The sequence below is a fragment of the Macrobrachium nipponense genome, chromosome 28 (assembly GCF_015104395.2).
Source record: "Macrobrachium nipponense isolate FS-2020 chromosome 28, ASM1510439v2, whole genome shotgun sequence".
Classification (NCBI taxonomy): Eukaryota; Metazoa; Arthropoda; class Malacostraca; order Decapoda; family Palaemonidae; genus Macrobrachium; species Macrobrachium nipponense.
In genome coordinates, this window is record NC_087217.1 from 40,882,038 (window position 1) to 40,894,381 (window position 12,344).

Below are 12,344 nucleotides of genomic sequence, written 5' to 3' on the forward strand. Positions count from 1 at the left end.
CAGTCCCGAGCGTCAGAAGAGCTGCTGCTGGTCCCCCTCTCCGCCTGGTCCCGGTAGGAGCGGCGGTCAGGGGACCTGCAGAGTCCGCTGTTGCGGTGGGAGCGAGGCCTGTCCTCACGGCGCGTCACGCCGCTTGGACCAGCCGAGGCTGGTTCAGGCGACCGAGGGGACCGCTTCCCTTCCTCGCCTCAGCCCACGAGCAGTCTGGGACCGTCGCGTCAACCCTGGGTACCAGCGTATCGCCGCGAGAGCGACCCCCGCCAGTCTTCCGCTCCGTGCCTGCACCCTAGCGCCGAGGGGACTCGGTTGCCTGGGTCTTGGCTGTACGGTCACCCGCAGGTGACCGTACACTCAGTAACTCTCGCGAACGAGAGGCCGAGACGGTACCTGGCACCGAGGCAGAACCTCTGGCGCCAGGCGAGGAGGTACCAGTGTTAGCCGTCACTCCTCCGGTCCCCGTCTTCTTCTTCCTTGCGGAAGGAGAGACGGGCCCCGCTCCCAAAGGAACAGGAGGACTAGCGGAAGTCCCAGGACCCTTAGAAGTCTCAGAGCAAGCCTTCTAAGGGGGGGGGGAGGAGGAGGCAACCTTCTTCTTCGGCTGTGGGGTCTTAGAAGTTGAAGGGGAAGAGGTGGCAGACAACGACGACAACACCTTCCTCTTCTTCTCCTTCTTCGTCAGCTTCCTCAGCACCACCGTCAGGTCTTCCATCCAGGACGGAGCCAGGGCAGTTGCCGAAGCAACAGGACCCGACTGCACCTGTCCGGAAAGACCTGGGTTAGGAGCAGTAACACCTCGGGCAGGAACGACGGCGGCAGGAACTGGTACTGGAACTGGAGTGGCAGCATACTCGGGAACAGGAAGCGGGGCAGGAACCAGCAGCATCCTCTGCACAGGAAGCAGGTCCAGGGGAAAGCTCTTGGGACACCGGCAGCAGCGCCTGCACTGCAGCTGTAGGGCTCACCGTGGCTACGTGCTGGGTGTACACCAGGTGCGGCGGAGCAGCGTAGCCAGGTGTGGACACCGTCGTGGTTGTCGACCCGTGCATTACCGGCATGACCCCTCTCGCCAGGTGACTCAGCAGCCCTTGGACCGTCGGTGTCCCTGGCAGCCCCAGCGAGTAACAGGCCCGTCCGAGATCGTCCTCCGTGGCAAGCAGATCTGAGGAAGGAAAAGTCAGGTGAGTTAGTGGGGGGTCTCCTCTCGCCCAGAAGGGGGGGCCGCCCAGTTCCCACCCTGAGCGAACAGAGAACCCCGAGTAAAGATGAGGTTAGTAATTTGCTACCGTAGAAGACATCCCTATTTTACAAGGATATTACAACTACTATCCGACTTACAACCTATGTCAACCTACTCGACATAAGACCACTCGTACTTACAACCTTACTTCAGACAGTTGACCATCGAGTTACTTGGCACTGCGCCATCTCATGAGAACTCTCATCCCTCAGGCATGAGAACTCTCATCACTAAGACATGAGAACTCTCATCACTCAGGCAGCATCAGTTTGAGTTACCCTGCCCTATCTGCTGCATCATTTGGTATTAACTGTACTGTAGACTGAATTGCAAACCAATTTACGTAAGAATCGACTTCTGACATGCATGCAAGAACCTAACCCCATTGTAACTCAATGCCTGATTGTACGTAATATATACTATTACATAAATGATTAAAATGTATTAGTAGAAGTACATTATGGTAAAAAGATTGAAATAATGATTGTACATTACATTACAGTACTAAGTAGGCAATTTTATACAGCAAAGGTTTGATAGTATACCCTACCCAGTATATTGGCCACTTTCTAAGGTTTGACTTACATCCATTCTGACTTACAACCAGTGGGTTGGAACCAAACTTGGTTGTAAGTAGGATAGTACCTGTATATGAAAAAATTTTAGTATCATAAAATTTATTGGAAAAAAATTTTAAAGTGATTTTGTACACACAGTATGTATACGTACGTACGTACATACATACACAGGTTTGTTTCCATCCGCTCAGGCCACAAGCTGCCAGCATTATGTAGGCAAATTTTTGTAAGTTATGATAAACATAATTTGGCTTAATTTTAATATTTTATTAATTTAATGTAATAGTTAGGCTTGTTTTCAGTGTTTTATTATGTCAGCAATAAGTTTTGTGCCTACCCATTACTCTGCATTCTGTGTAGTAGTTGCTAGCCTGTGGTGCCAGGTCAACCATTAGGTAATAGGGCTGCATTGGACTTAAGCCATTTTTTTACACAATATATTAATTTAAAAATAACAAATATATATCCAATATGGTATTTATTTAACTCTGAACTTGTTTAATTGTAATTTATGGGTACTGCTTTGTATAATAAGGCAAGGTTATGGTAATAGTAATGGGTGGTCAGGAATGGATTAATTCATTTTCAGTTATTTATGGAAAATATTGGTTAAAAAAAAATAATAAAAAAAAAAATTTTCGACACCTCTTCTGGAACGGATTATCGTTGAGGTCCGGGGCTCTACTGTATACAGGCGGTCCCCGGGTTACGACGGTTCCGCCTTACGACGTTCCGAGGTTACGACGCTCTTTCTTAAATATTCAATGGAAAAATCCGTCCTGGGTTACAACGCTTGTTCCGAGGTTACGACGCTGACGCTTCCGACGCTCCGAGTTAACGACGCTTTTAAAAAACGCATACTATGATAAAAATCCTTTATAGTTTAGCACAGTATATTAATAAAAATAAGTTTCTGGTTAGATTACAACAAAAATTTTGAGATTATGATGATTTTCGACACTTTTTATGTTGTATTTTTCTATGTTTTTTAGTGACGCCTCATATGCGGAACTAGTTTCCGAGCGAATGAATACATACTAGTTTACATATAACAGTCCAAAAGCGCAAATAATGAAAAAATCATTGCTTGTTTCCAGTAATAATAACAAAACGAAGTTTCTGGTTAGATTACAACGCAAATTCCAAGTATCCAAAGAGAGACATTATCCAGTAATTTGATCAGAGAGAGAAGAGAGAGAGAGAGAGAGAGAGAGAGAGAGAGAGAGAGAGAGAGAGAGAGAGAGAGAGAGAGAGGCGTCTTCCGACGCTCCGAGTTAACGACGCTTTTAAAAAACGCATACTATGATAAAAATCCTTTATAGTTTAGCACAGTATATTAATAAAAAATAAGTTTCTGGTTAGATTACAACAAAAATTTTGAGATTATGATGATTTTCGACACTTTTTATGTTGTATTTTTCTATGTTTTTTAGTGACGCCTCATATGCGGAACTAGTTTTCCGAGTCGATGAATACATACTAGTTTATATAACAGTCCAAAGCGCAAATAATGAAAAAATCATTGCTTGTTTCCAGTAATAATAACAAAACGCAGTTTCTGGTTAGATTACAACGCAAATTCCAAGTATCCAAAGAGAGACATTATCCAGTAAATTTTGATCAGAGAGAGAGAGAGAGAGAGAGAGAGAGAAGAGAGAGAGAGAGAGAGAGAGAGAGAGAGAGGCGTCTTCAGACGCTCCGAGTTAAGGACAGAGAAGTGTTCGTTTCGTTAAACGGCCCTCTGACTCATGCCAGTAAATGTTTTGTTGATACTAATAATATAAGCCTATTTAGATACGTTACTTTAATTAGTCTATATGATACGTAAATAGTAATCAACTGTTCTTGTAGCCCTCAATATTTGGCAAAATTGAAGTATCCAAAGAGAGACATTATCCAGTACGTAATTTGATCAGAGAGAGAGAGAGAGAGAGAGAGAGAGAGACGCTTTGGCAACAATGGTCTCGGGGGTTTTTATAGCTTCCTTCTGCTTGATGATCGTGGATATTGTAGAAGGATTTCGACCATACTCGTTTGCCAAATCGACGATACGAACGCCACGTTCATGCTTTGCTATAATTTCATGTTTTGCTTCCATCGAAATCATTTTCTTGGGTTTTTTCTTATCACCTGCTTTGTCTTTAGCTTTGAGACCCATGGTTAATAATAAAATAGACAAAATAACACGAAAAATAGGCGCAAATACAACGAACTAAACAACGACGTGTTAACATGCAGCACCAACAAACAAACAGGGGACTGAACGCCATTTATCGGTCGCCTATACAAACTAACACTCATCGCAAATCGTATCTCAAATATTTCGTTGTATATCAAAGCTTGTATCTTTTCGCAAATTTTCTGTTATATCTCAAAACATTCGTATATTAGGGCAATCGTATGTCAAGTTTCCATTGTAATTTGATCAGAGAGAGAGAGAGAGAGAGAGAGAGAGAGAGAGAGAGAGAGACGCTTTGGCAACAATGGTCTCGGAGATTGACGTAACGTTTATTTTCTGAACAGATAGGACAGAGAAGTGTTCGTTTCATTAACGGCCTCTGACTCATGGCAGGAAATGTTTTGTTGATACTAATATATAAGCCTATTTAAAGATACATTTACTTTAATTAGTCTATATGATACGTAAATAGTAATCAGCTGTTCTTGTAGCCCTCAAGATTTTGCAAAATCACTCCAGGTTGTACATAAAACTTCAAGAATGTAGTGTCACCAGAGGATTACAATAGTTTTTTTTATACCTTCAAGAACCAGCATTCTTTATGAAAATAACTCCAGGTTGTACATAAAAACTACAGGAAACAACATGTAGTGTAACAAAGGAATTACAAGTAAGGGTTTTTATAACTTTTTATTAGTTTAAGACATATTTTCCAAGCGTCGTTCCGGCCTACGAACGATTTTTCGGCTTACGACGCGTCTCAAGAACGGAACCCCCGTCGTAACCCGGGGACTGCCTGTATATATAATTATAATTTTTTTTCTTTAATATTGCTATCTTTAACTCTTTTATAAAATGAACAGCAGACTCCATAAAGTTTATGCTTGTCAGATACATGTTGGTCCACATAAATTAACATAACACCATCATTATGAATATAATAAGTTATCATACAAAGCAACTGTGTAATAATGTATATTTTACTATTCATATGCTGCTTTCCATGTATTTAATAAATATTGCCTACTGTGAATGCATCCGCATGTGTCGCCTTGTTTGCGCCCTGCACATGTTCATAACTACTCTCCCTGCTTCTCTTGGTGTGAACTGCACGCCCTACATAGCCTCTGTACATATTTACCTTTTGCTGCTTGGAATAAAGAAATCTATGACCCGGGATATCATTTCTCCCATCCCGCAATCTTCCATCTAATGCAAGACATCACAACCTATCACCAGCAACCAAATGGTTTCAACTAACAATGCTGCACTCTGTGAAAAAACAAAGAGCTTATTCAAGAAGCCTCATGTTTTCACAAAGTGACGAATCAAATATTCGTCACTTTGTGAAAACTGATTTAGTGTGAAATGTCGATCTTTGACAGTATTGATATTTTATATCTCGAAAACCACTTAGAGATATCCATTTGAAAGATTGTGACATTAAATATCAAAGTATGCTTGTTTTTTTGGTAGTAATAGGCTAACTCATTTTGCCCAAATTGCGCGATTCGACATTTAGTGCAAACGTCGACGATATACGGAGTGCTCACCAGAGTGATTGTCTTCAATCCCCTGGGCCCCTGCTGGCTCTATGCAGGATGTTCGGTGGGAGCTGGCAAGAGAGAAACTTCCTCCATAGGGGTTGCCAACATGGAATCAGAGGAATTTATTTCTGGTGATAGAAATTAATTTCTCAATATAGTGTGGTTCGGATCCCACAATAAGCTGTAGGTCCCGTTGCTAGGTGACCAATTGGTTCCTAGCTACGTAAAAATATCTAATCCTTTGGGCCAGCCCTAGGAGAGCTGTTAATCAGCTCAGTGGTCTGGTAAAACTAAGATATACTTGACTTTTTCCTTCATAGGGGTAGTCACATATGGAAGTCTGGGGAGAGGAAGAAAGGTGTCACTAGTGGAGCATTACCTTGTGGTGAGACCCGGGAGAACCTGCTAGAGGCAAACTTTACCTATAAGTATTCGATGGCCACTCTAAGCAAGGACTGTCGAGAGTTGTAATAGCTGCCACCTATAGGAGGCACAAAGGGTGTATGGATCAATTTGGTTAGACAACAAGCACCTACTACAGGGCTTGTACCTGCCCCATGATGTCTCATATTTAAGGGTTTTTTCTGCTTAGAGGATCCAAGCTTACAATGGGCCATGGGTTTGAATCATACTCCAATCTTAATCAAATCCAAGATAAAGCAAGTAAAAATAAGAAAAATAGTAAAGTGAGCAAAAGTTTCTTTTAAGCAAATACAGAAGTGGTCAGTGCAGAAAGTAAGATGTCTGAATTTGACAGCAGCCAGAAGCAAAAGGAAGTGCAGACTGGCAGGGGGTGGTGGTAGAGAGAGAGAGAGAGAGAGAGAGAGAGAGAGAGAGAGAGAGAGAGAGAGAGAGAGAGAGAGAGAGAGAGGGTTGCTGCTGCTTCTCCCTCCCCCCCTCCCCTGTTGATAGCTAACTACCTCTTCAATAAGTTGTGAACACCCATTTCAAGCTGGCACTTGAAGCTAAATCCAATGTAAACAACAAAAGTTTGTAGAGGTACAGGAATAAATGAAAAGTGAAATAGAACTACGTACTACAAGCATGACGTCTTCTGATATAGTACATGTCAGAAAGTGGATATAAACCCCCACAAGAAACTGTTCTCACCCATCTAAAATCACATCATTTCTTTTTGGAAACCTCCAAGACTTTAGTAAGGCAATGGTTTATAAACTTTCCTAAATACACAGCAATAAATATCTAAAATTATATTATAATTACACTACAATTGGGGTTGAACAACAACAAAATACTAAATAACTTACTTGAAAATAACAGAATAGTGATCAAACTCATCTTCTGTTTCCAATATGGACAGAATATCAGCTTCATGATGCTTCAAGAAATAGCTTTCAAACACATCTGTGAAATGTTAAAAAATTATGAAAAACAACACAGAATAAAAAAATAAAATTGAAATAAATCCACATTTACAGTACTGTACGTATATGCAAAACAAACAGCAATATATGTTTAAACCACAAAAGTAATCCTTTTGCACAAACCATCAACCATACTGTGTACACATTTTCACCGCTGAATTTTCCCAGACCCACAACATTTGCTTAAAGAGGTGCAGGAAAAAATACACTTCTTGTATGCTGAATGAAAAATCAGCAAATAAGTGGTTAGTATCCCATTTACATGGATGGGTTTGTGTGAAACTACTTTGTTCTGAAAACTAGCTAAGCTTCAAATCTTTGAATCTCCTCTTCGGAGCTCTTTTCAGGGTCGATTCAATCATTCGTGACCTGTGGATATGCAAAATCTGGAAGTTTGACTCTTCGTAGACATCTATTGCCTTTTTCAGCTTGTAAACTGATGTATTATTACATGGTTCACGGGGTCGTCATTTTCTTACTGTCACTGATATGCCTGAGGCGGTAAACAAGGGTTCGCGCATGCACAATTCACAGCCGTACCAATATCTATCGCAATCAGGGATACGGCTGCCGTACCAATATCCAGTTAGAAAAATTTATGCAATTCATGACCTTATACTGCCGTTTAACTATTTATTTAAATAATTATCTAGGGCACGCTTCTTCTTCTTCTTCTTCTACCAAAAATCGTAGTTCCCTTAGATAAGTTGTGGGTGGAAGTCATTGTTTACTATTTTTGTGAAGAAGATGCCCCAGCGTCTGTGGGTACAAATTGTGTGCGGATTTAGCACATGGATTGGGAAGTTTATTGACACAAGCATCGAGATGGCGTCAATCTTCTAAATATTCAGAGTTGTAAGTAAAAATTTTGAAAGCGTCATGGAGGTAGTATGTGTGCACTGCGTAGAACCAGACTTTCATTAACCTCTGTTTAATCTTAAAATATGAACTTAATTTCTAACTTCGGAGAAAATACTTACTTCGAAAGTAGAGTAGAGGTCTCGAGCTCCTGCTCTCACCACCAACAACTCGTGACTGATGCCTATCTCCGGTGTCAGGACGTGTTAAAGTACTTTTTTGGAGGGTGGCTTCACACGCGGTGGAAACTGGATCCGCTAGTCCAGTCGGTTGTTTCCCCTACTACCTAAATGCAGAGTGAGAGGTCAGGGATAGGGGTAATTCTAGGTATAGGATAAAGTATTCCACGGCGAGCTAGACTATGGCAATTGACGTTTTCCTATGTTATTTTACTTGCTGCACCAAAGCTACAAGATTTGAAATTCACATCAACCACGCATCTGATGTCTAGGCCAGTTGGTTGATGCAAATCTACTAGGTACTAGGATACTAGGTTATACAGAAATATGATATTGTTATTGTACAATAAAGTTTCATACATACTTACCTGGCAGATATATACTTAGCTATAGACTCCGTCGTCCCCGACAGAAATTCAAATTTCGCGGCACACACTACAGGTAGGTCAGGTGATCTACCCGCCTGCTGCTGGGTGGCAGGAATAGGAACCATTACCATTCTTGAGCCAGATTTTCTCTTCCACCTGTCTCCTGAGGGGAGGCTGGGTGGGCCATACAATCATATATATCTGCCAGGTAAGTATGTATGAAACTTTATTGTACAATAACAATATCATTTTCATACATTCAACTTCCCTGTCAGATATATACTTAGCTGATTGGCACCTTTGGCGGAGGGTAAGAGACAGCTAATTACTGACCGGACAGGTAAACAACATATGTTGTAGGTAATAAAAGTTAATTAACAATACCCTGGTTCCTACCTGTTTAGGCGGAAGATTTCATAGCTTGTGCTTAGAAGTCTACTTCGCCTAAAAAGCTTCAGCGAGGGTGTGCCCTATGGCTGAGAACTCTTGAAAGGACTGTCAATGGGGTCTTATCCACTTACTCAACAGAACCTGATGGCAATTGTCACTGGGGTCCTATCCACTTATATGACAATATACCTATGCCTATTGGCATACAAAGGAGTACAACACTGATCCCGATCACCCGATCCTAACCGTGGATTAGTATTTACGATTGAAAGGCGTTATCCCCAAACACCTTTCAAACAACCTAAAAACAAACTCCAACACCAAATTATTTTAAAAACACACTATATAAAAAATAAGGACAAAAATGATATTGTTATGATACAATAAAGTTTCATACATACTTACCTGGCAGATATATACATAGCTAAGACTCCGTCGTCCCCGACAGAAATTCAAATTTCGCGCCACTCGCTACAGGTGAGGTCAGGTGATCTACGGCCTGCCCTGGGCGGCAGGACTAGGAACCATCCCCGTTTCTATCATATTTTCTCTCTTCCACCTGTCCTCCTGCGGGGAGGCTGGGTGGGCCTTTAATTGTATATATCTGCCAGGTAAGTATGTATGAAACTTTATTGTATCATAACAATATCATTTTCATACAATCAACTTACCTGTCAGATATATACATAGCTGATTGGCACCCTTCGGTGGAGGGTAAGAGACAGCTACTATATGGAATAGACAGGTAAACAACATATGTTGTAGGTATAAATAAAACCTTGGTTCCTACCTGATAGGTGGTAGACTTCGTGGGTGTTTGCCCAGTAGTCTGCATCACCTCAAGAAACTTTAGCGAGATATATGATCTATGGCCAAGAGTTCTTGTGGGTCTGCCGATGGGGGTCTTATCCGCTTACTCGGCAGAGCCTAAAGGACTTTGTCAATGGGTGCTGATCCACTTATATGACATACACCTTATGAAGGAGCACACAACCAATCCCGACCACCTGATCCTAACCATATGTTAGAACTAAGGATTGTTCCGAGTTATCCCCGAACTCGTCACAACAACCGTAACTCAAAACCACTACGCACACATACATAATTTCAAAAAAAAAAAAAAATTATACTCATCTAATTAGATATGACAAGATTCTCTTACTGAACAACATAGACGGCCGCCCGTGCTAAACCAAGTCCTCCATTGTTCGAAGAGACTCCAGACCATATCCAAAAAGAAGAAAAGTATATACATTTAAGGATTGGTGTCGGCTCCAGTACCCAGAATCGTATCCGCCGATACGAAAGGACCTAGAGAAAAAACACTTCTCATATGTCACACGAACGTCTTTCAAGTAATGAGATGCAAATACTGAGTTGCATCTCCAAAATGTCGTATCTATGATGTTTTTAAGCGACATATTCTTATGAAACGAGAGAGACGTCGCTACAGCTCTCACTTCATGAGCTTTAACTCTCAACAGTTGTAACTGTTCGTCAGGACAGACCTTATGAGCGTCTGTAATGACGTTTCTCACAAAGAATGCCAGCGCATTCTTGGACATCATCTTGGTGGGTCTTTTACCGCGCACCAAAGACCTTGTCTAGAAGCCTCCCATCTGATGCTTTCTCTGAAGGTAGAACTTCAGAGCTCTTACAGGGCATAGAGACCTCTCTGCTTCTCTGCCTACGAGACTCGATATGCCTTTGACTTCGAATGACTTAGGCCAGGGATTCGTGGGATTCTCGTTTTTAGCTAAAAACAGGGTCTTAAACGAGCAAATAGCTGAGTCTCCCTTGAATCCTACTTTATCCTGCAGAGCATGTAATTCACTAATTCTCGTTTGCCGTAGCTAAAGATAATAGGAAATAGGCATTTTCTGGTAATGTCTCTAAACGATGCCAGATGAGGAGGTTCGAATCTTTCAGATGAAAAGAAACTTGAGGACTACGTCCTAGGTTCCAGTTCGGAGGTACCGGTTCCTTCGACTTTGAAGTCTCAAATGACCTTATGAGATCGTGGAGATCTTTATTATCTGCCAGATCTAATCCTCTATTCCTGAAGAAACAGCAGAGAGCATACTTCTGTATCCCTTTATTGTGGATACAGCTAGATAGATTTTTCTCTCAGGCAATAGCAGGGAAATCAGCAATTTCCGCTATAGAGGTAGTGGTAGGAGGACAAACTTCTTGGATCTACACCACCTTCTAAAAACCTCCACTTCGATTGGTATACTTTTCGTAGTGGAGGTTCTGCGTGCTCTCGCGATCGCGCTTGCCACTTCGCGAGAAAAGCCTCTCGCTCTGACAAGTCTTTCGATAGTCGAAAGGCAGTCAGAGCGAGAGCGGGAGGCTTTGATGGTACCTCTTGAAGTGTGGTTGTCTGAGAAAGATCCTGTCCTTCTTGGTAGGGATCTTGGAAAGTCTACGATCCACTCTACCACCTCCGTGAACCAATCTTGGGCCGGCCAAAAGGGGGCTATTAACGTCATCCTCCCGTCTCCTTTGACGCCACAAAACTTTTTCATTACTAATCCCAGGATTTTGAATGGGGGAAAAAGCATATAACGTCTACTCGAGACCAATTTAGCAGGAAGGCGTCTACCATAAGTGCTCTTGGATCTTCCACGACCGAGCAAAAGACTGGCAGCCTTTGGAAATGAATGTGGCGAAGAGATCCACATGAGGTGCCCCCCAGCGACCAGAGATCTAGACACACTTCCTCGTGTAGGGTCCACTCTGTATGAAGGACCTGGTTCCTCCTGCGAGTCTGCTCGCCCTCACATTCTTTACTCCCTGTACGAACCTTGTCAGAAGGGAGATGTTCTTGTGAGAACGTCCAAAGCAATAGGTCTCCTCGTCAGTTCGTAAAGAACGAGGGAGTGAGTCCCTCCCTGTTTTCGAATGTAGGCAAGTGCGGGGTGGTGTTGTCCACGTTTACTTGCACTACTTTGTTTGAACACCAGAGGTTCTAGACTCTTCAAAGCCAGATGCACGGCGGAAGAGCTCTTTGCAGTTTATGTGCCAAGTCACCTGTGCTGGTTCCCAGGTGCCTGACACCTCTTCTGAGCCTAATGTCGCTCTCCCCAACCTTTCTCCGACGCGTCTGGAGTACAACACTAGGTCTGGGTTTCTGTGTGTTTTTAGAGAGATCCCTTTGTTCTCTTCCAGAGGGGGCAACCACCATTCCAGGTGCAATCTTATCTCCACTGGAATGGGAAATACGTCCGAAAAGCTGTCCGGTTTTTTCCAGCTCCAAGACTTCTTGAGGAAGAATTGAAGCGGACGTAAATGCAGTCTTCCTAGTGGGAAGAACTGTTCGAGCGAGGAAAGGGTCCCTAGAAGGCCAACCATTCACCTCGCCGACGTATGTTCCGTCCCTAAGAAGAGAGAGACTATCCGCAAACCTTTTTGCGATTCTCTCTTGCGAAGGAAATACTCGAAAACCCCGAGAATCCATCCGAATCCCCAGATAGACTAGGTCCTGTCTGGGGGTCAGCTGAGACTTCTCGAGGTTCACGACGCAATCCCAACGCTTTGATCAAATCTAGAGTTAACTTTAGGTCCTCCAAGCACTGTCTCTCTGATCTGGCCTGATGAGCCCAGTCGTCCAGATACAGAGA

General features: G+C 42.7%; 1 protein-coding gene across 2 annotated transcripts in view; it reads right to left on the reverse strand.

Moving 5' to 3' along the window:
* Positions 1–12,344, reverse strand: part of LOC135201684 (DNA helicase MCM9-like) — a 722,480-nt gene that overhangs the window by 641,727 nt on the left and 68,409 nt on the right. For both annotated transcript variants that reach the window (XM_064230819.1, XM_064230818.1), the window contains exon 2: positions 6,810–6,906. In XM_064230819.1, the coding sequence (XP_064086889.1) occupies positions 6,810–6,906 (97 nt within the window). The remainder of the gene's footprint in view (positions 1–6,809; positions 6,907–12,344) is intronic.